We start from the raw sequence: 6000 nt of genomic DNA, 5'->3' as shown, positions 1-6000 counted from the left end.
GAAGATTGCTTGATGGGGTAGAATGAGTTGCAAGTACAAACAGAATACTTTTGGGACATCATCTGTACTCTGGTGGGTTGGTCTTCTGAGGCATAGTGAATAGTCAATTTTCTCAGTCCTTTGTTGTTTCCTGAAAGTGGTTCAACATCTTGAGGTAAGCCTTCACTACTACATTCCATGTCTTCCTGGTCCTTCTTCTTCCTCAAGTTACCTCTGTTTTGAGTAACTGGCACTTCTTTATGCAACTGTCCTCTTCCATACACATTACATAACCAAACCAGCTCAGTTATTTCTCTTGCACACTATATCTGATTTCTCTTAGGCTTCATTTTTCACTCATTAACTCAGTACTTTGTTGTACATGTACACTGACATTACACATCCAATGGAGCCTACTAGCTTTATTCCTCCCTAGTCTTCACATATCTTCTGCATTTACAATTTTCTTTCACTCAGAGAGAGAAAAGTTTTGTAGTAAACAATGGTAATAGCTCTATGAACTTAATCATCCTATTCTTATTCTATCCACTATACTATCATAACACTGTCCTTCATTGCTAATTATGTCACCTAGGTAGCAGAAACTATCTACTGCCTCCAGAGAGCCTCCAGTGCATTCAAGACATCTTGTGTGTTGGTGTTCATTGCTCCCATGTATCTTCCAAATGCAAAATCTATTTTCTCCATTAGCCTTCTTGTGATTCAGTTACACTTCTTGTATGTCCATAGCTTACACTGTATACACTGTATGGAATTGCTGGTTATAATTTTCTACATATAGCAAAGTGTAAATGTCATTTACTTGAACAGAATAAAGACCTGTCCTGTTTTCTTACTAGAATTTTGGTTTTCACTAATTTAACTTTAAGGCCTTTTGATTTTAGGTTAAGCTTCCACACCTGAAATTTTTTTTCTAATTCTACTTCAGATTCTGCTTTGAGAATAAATTCATCAGCTTATAGTAGTTTCCAGGGGCAGCCAGTCTTAAAATTCTCTTTTATGGCCTGGAGGACAATGATGAATAGGAAGGGAGTGTGAACTAATCCCTGGTGGACCCCTACTTGTACTGTAAATTCATCACTAAACTCATGCCTAACTTTCATTTACTGTATAGCTTTCACAAGCTTCTTCTAAAACCACCAAATCATAGAGCAAAGGACTCTGCCAAGTTTTCTCCAGGTCAACAAATGCCAAGTACAATGATTTACTCTTAACTAAATACTTCTCCTGCATCGCATCTAGTTTAATTCTGTTTTTGATTAACTGGGCTGTAACTCTCTCTCTCTCTCTCTCTCCTCTCTCTCTCTCTCTCTCTCTCTCCTCTCTCTCTCTCTCCTCTCTCTCTCTCTCTCTCTCTCTCTCTCCTCTCTCTCTCTCTCTCTCTCAATCTGGTCCAGTAATTTGGAATTACTTTAGGTATTCCCTTTATCCTTGTAACAACTGACTTCAATGCTGCAACACCAGTTTTTGGCTATGATACCTTGCGTAGCCTGATTAATTATACAGGTGACTAGGCTGTAACCTACTCTGCCAGATATTTTAAGTATCTCAACTGTAATTTCTGATGGACCAGAAGCTTCCACAGTCATATCCTTTATTGCCTTGTCTATCACAATACTGTCAGCTAGGATGGCTGGTCCCTCTGTAAGATCAACATTGGGGAGACTTTCTCCTCTGCATTTTCCACATTTAATAGCCTTTTAGAGTAGCACTTCCATGCATCTCTCTTTTCAGAAACACTAAGAGCAAGCATGTCATTTCCCAGCTATGCACACATCTCTCCCACATCTTGATTCTCATTTTTACACTGTCTTACAATCCAGAGTATCTCATGCCTCTCATATTCATGCTGTAAGACACTGGCAAACCTCTTACTTTCTGCTTCTGCCCTTTCTAAATAAATTTATTGCTTAGCTTCTCTTCCAACAACTTGACAGGTCTTTGCTACCACTATTTTCCCACTCTTCCCAAGCCTGTCACTTTGTTTTTATGGCCCTATCTACCTCACTGTTCTACCACTTTGTCACATTTGGTCCTGCTGAAACTTCGCTTCATTTAGGGATTTGCTCTGTTTCCTTGTCTCATAATAATTTCATCTGTTCTGAATTTTACACATTTCTAACACCTGTGTGTGTGTGTGTGGTGTTTGTGTGTATGTATCTGTCTGTCTGTCTGCATGTATTTCTATCTGTGTGCATATATGTATGTATTTGTGTGTGTGTGTGCATATTTATGTGTGTGTGCGTGTGTGTATTTATGTATGTGTATATGTATATATTTGTATATCATCAACTTTTAACATCCATGGGTCTGACAGTTTGCCAGGATCTGGTATGCCAGAGGACTGTACCATGCTCTATTGTCTGCTTTAGCATGGTTTCTACTGGTTGATGCCCTTCATAACACTAACCACTTTATGCAATGTTCTGGGTGCTTTTTACATTGCACCAGCCCCACAGGAAACACTAAGTAACTTGACAAAGACCCCGGAGGAGAAATACTGAGGGAAGTGGCTTTGTGCCAGTCAATGAGAGCTTAAAAAGTTTGATCATGTAATAAATATAGGTGTCTTGCTGAAGAAGAGATATATCGATAACCCTATTGGAAAAGAAAGGAATTAAAGAGTGAGACAGTTAGACAGAAGGATAAAGAGAGAGACAGGGAGTATGATTGAGAGAGAGAGAGAGAGAGAGAGTTAGGGAGAAAGATAGAGAAAGAGAGAGAGCGAGAGAAATGATGGTAGACATGTGTTGGGACATACCTGCAAGGTACAATGGGGGGTAAATATAACTTAAGTGGTACAGTGAATCGGCAGTGGGTAATAGAAGGGCAAATTTCATATCAGTGTGAGGAGAGAAGGTTAGAGATGGGATACAGGTGATCATATTAAGTGAACATGGGAGATATAGGAGTGGCTCAGGATGGGGTGGCATGAAGACTATGGTAGATATGTGAAGGCATTAAGAGTGAGGACAGAAAATAAAGTGTTAAGGATGGAGTGTAGCAAAGAGGAGAGAGAGCAATGGCTAAAGGCAATAAAAGCCGGTGATTGGTGAAAACAGTGAGAAATGGAAGTGGTTCTAGGAAGAAGAGGAAGAAGATAACCAAAAGGGAGAGGATGAATGTGCCTGAGAGTAGAACCTGCTCTCAGGTGATTACAGCAGCTGAGTAATACAAAAGATAGAGAAGCCAAGGCTAGGGAAATGATTGATGAAGGGGAGAGAATGGAGTTGGGGCAGAGCTCCACATATCCAAGCTTTACAAATGTGGTTTCAGGATATCAGTTCTACTGTGGTGATGGCCTTCTTGAGTACAAAAACCATCAATCATCTTGGTCCTTTGTCATCTTTGTAAGACTGAGCATCTTGAGATCAGCCTTCAATACATCATTCCATGTCTTTCTCGGTCTTCCTCTTCCACAAGTTTCATCCACTTTAAGTGCTCAGTACTTCTTTATGCAACTGTCCTCGTCATAAGCATCCCATGACCAAATCAATGCAGTCTTCTCTCTTGCACACTATATGTAATTCCTCTTACACATAACTTTCCACTCAATAGATTACCACTTTCTTGTATATGCACACTGGTATTGCACATGCAATGGAGCATACTAGCTTTATTCCTCTCCAGACTTGCATGTCTCACTATAGCATTGCCATTCATTTCTCTCAGAGAGAGAGAGAGTTTTTTGTTGCCAACAGAGATAAAAGCTCTCTGATTTCTTCCATCCTCTTCTTATTCCATCAACTACACTTTCAGAACATCTTCCTCCACTGCTAATCAGTCACTTAGATAGCAGAAATTATCTTCTACCTCTAGGGAGCCTTTGGGCATGTCAATAAATCAATTTCCCATGTATCTGTAGACCTCATGGCTCCTATGCATTTTCTATGTAGAAACACTTCTCTCTCCATTAACCTTCCTGTGATTCCACTGCATCTCTTGTTTATCCATTGCTTTCACTGGGTATACTGTATGGAATTTCTGCCTAAACCTTTCCTTCATATTGAGTATAGCCATTTACCTGAAATGAGTAGAGTCTTATCTATATTCTTATTTTCTAGAACCTTGGTCTTTCCTAAATTAACTTTAAGGTTACTCAGTTCCAGGGTTTTCTTTCACACCAGGAATTCTTTTCCAACTTTGCTACAGATTCTGTTATGAGAGCAAGGACATCAGCATACTGTAATTCTGAAGTGAAGCTAGTCTTAGATTTCCCTTGTAAAATGGGGCCTCGCTTCTGTTCCAACATAGCTCTAAAGGTTTTTAACTCTTATTTCTTACAATATAGGTGCTACCTGGCACCCTCAGTCACAATAGGTGACAATCAAATTTTTGCTTTACGGTTTTATATTGTGTATAGCTACCTTTTATAATTTGTACATTAGTATTTTGCTGAATCAGCCATAAATTCATAACCTGCCAACAGATGGCAGTGCACAGTTTGTGTATAAAGTGAGAGCTAGCAATGGCCTTCACAAGGCAGAGTGCTGAGTGATATAGATGTGATTACTTCACAAGTTGTGAAATATGTTTTTTTGTAATCATGTGTATGCTGTAGTCTGCAATTTTGCCATGGACAATAACAAAGAGCCAATGGGATATTTTGTGTTAAACTTGGTAAGCCTGTTTCAGAGACATTGAGCATGCTTCTGCAAGCTTATGGTGATGATGCAAAGGGTTGTATACAATGTTTCTTGTGGTATGGGCACTTCAAAAGTAGAAGAACTTCCCTGGAAGATGATGAGTGATCTGGAAGATCTTCCACAAGTGTCACCTCCAAAAAAGTGCTATTGTGCATTGATAATTTGTTCCCCAAGACCAGATGGTCAGTTGAGAGTTCTACCATGATGTTTTGAAGCATTTGATGGAGGACATTCAGTGGAAGTGACCATATCTGTGGAGCATGAAGAACTGGATTCTTTATGCCAACAATGCACACAGTCACTGAACTCTCCTCGCACATGAGTTTCTCATAAAGCAATATGGTATCTCTTCTGTACCTACCCTATTTGCCAGATTTAGCTCCAGATTCGCACCTCTTTCCCAAGATGAAAATGCAGCTCAAAGGTCGCTGTTTTAACACTGTTGTTGAGATTCAAAGTGAATCACAGAAAGTCCTCAACTCACAGAAAACTACTTACACACATACACACACACACTTTCTCTTGTTTTATATGTATACATATTTCTTATTTGATGTATTTAATATATTTGATGTGTCCAATTTATTTATCCCCATAATTGATTCTATACCTGCTTAACCGGATCCCTCTTATAGCCTTTCTTTACATTGTGAAATGATCCCCTGTAAAGACATCAGAGTCTAAGTCTGAATCTTTTGAGCACTGTTAAGTGTTTTCTCTATGGAGAATATCTGGATCTCATCTGTGAACTATATAAATACACACACACACACATATATATATATATATGAGGAAACCAGGCTACTGGAGTTCTGTGATGCATGTAAACTTTTAATCTACAACACTCACTTCAGGAAGCCAGACAACCACCTTATAACCTATCAATGAGGGGACTCTGCTAGCCAGATTGATTTCATCCTCACTAGACAACGGGACGCAGGGTTGCTCTTAAATACAAAGATCCTCCCAGGTGAAGAATGTACACCCCAGCATAGGCTAATCATTAGTGACTTTATGCTCAAGGCCAGAAGGATACCAAGAAGTAGACCAATCCAAAAAAGAAGGATTTGGAAGCTAAAGAACCCTTCACATGGTCAGAGATTTAGAGACATCCTCATCAAGAAAGTTGAGGAGAGGGAGGAGGAGCTACAAACATCGGACATAGAAGGTAGCTGGAAATTCCTACAGGACAGCTTGCTGAGTGCTACAGACCAAGTGTGTGATTGGTGCAAGTCCATCTCATCAGAGGGTCATAGTCTATCTCATCAGAGAGAGAGTCTGCTTAGATGAGTTGCAGTTCAGTTTTGTGCTGGGTAGAAGCACCACTGATGCTATATTCCTGGTTCGACAACTG

General features: G+C 39.6%; 1 protein-coding gene across 1 annotated transcript in view; it reads left to right on the top strand.

The window, feature by feature from the left end:
* Positions 1–3203: 3203 nt before the first annotated feature.
* The window catches only part of LOC118761523, a 47095-nt gene continuing 44298 nt past the window's right edge, over positions 3204–6000 (top strand). The window contains exons 1-2 of the mRNA XM_036499530.1: positions 3204–3350; positions 4128–4262. Of these exons, the coding sequence (XP_036355423.1) occupies positions 3204–3350; positions 4128–4262 (282 nt within the window). The remainder of the gene's footprint in view (positions 3351–4127; positions 4263–6000) is intronic.

The sequence above is a fragment of the Octopus sinensis genome, unplaced genomic scaffold (genome assembly GCF_006345805.1).
Source record: "Octopus sinensis unplaced genomic scaffold, ASM634580v1 Contig14648, whole genome shotgun sequence".
Lineage (NCBI taxonomy): Eukaryota > Metazoa > Mollusca > Cephalopoda > Octopoda > Octopodidae > Octopus > Octopus sinensis.
The sequence above is the reverse complement of the archived record's forward strand: the minus strand, read 5'-3'. Positions and strand labels throughout refer to the sequence as shown.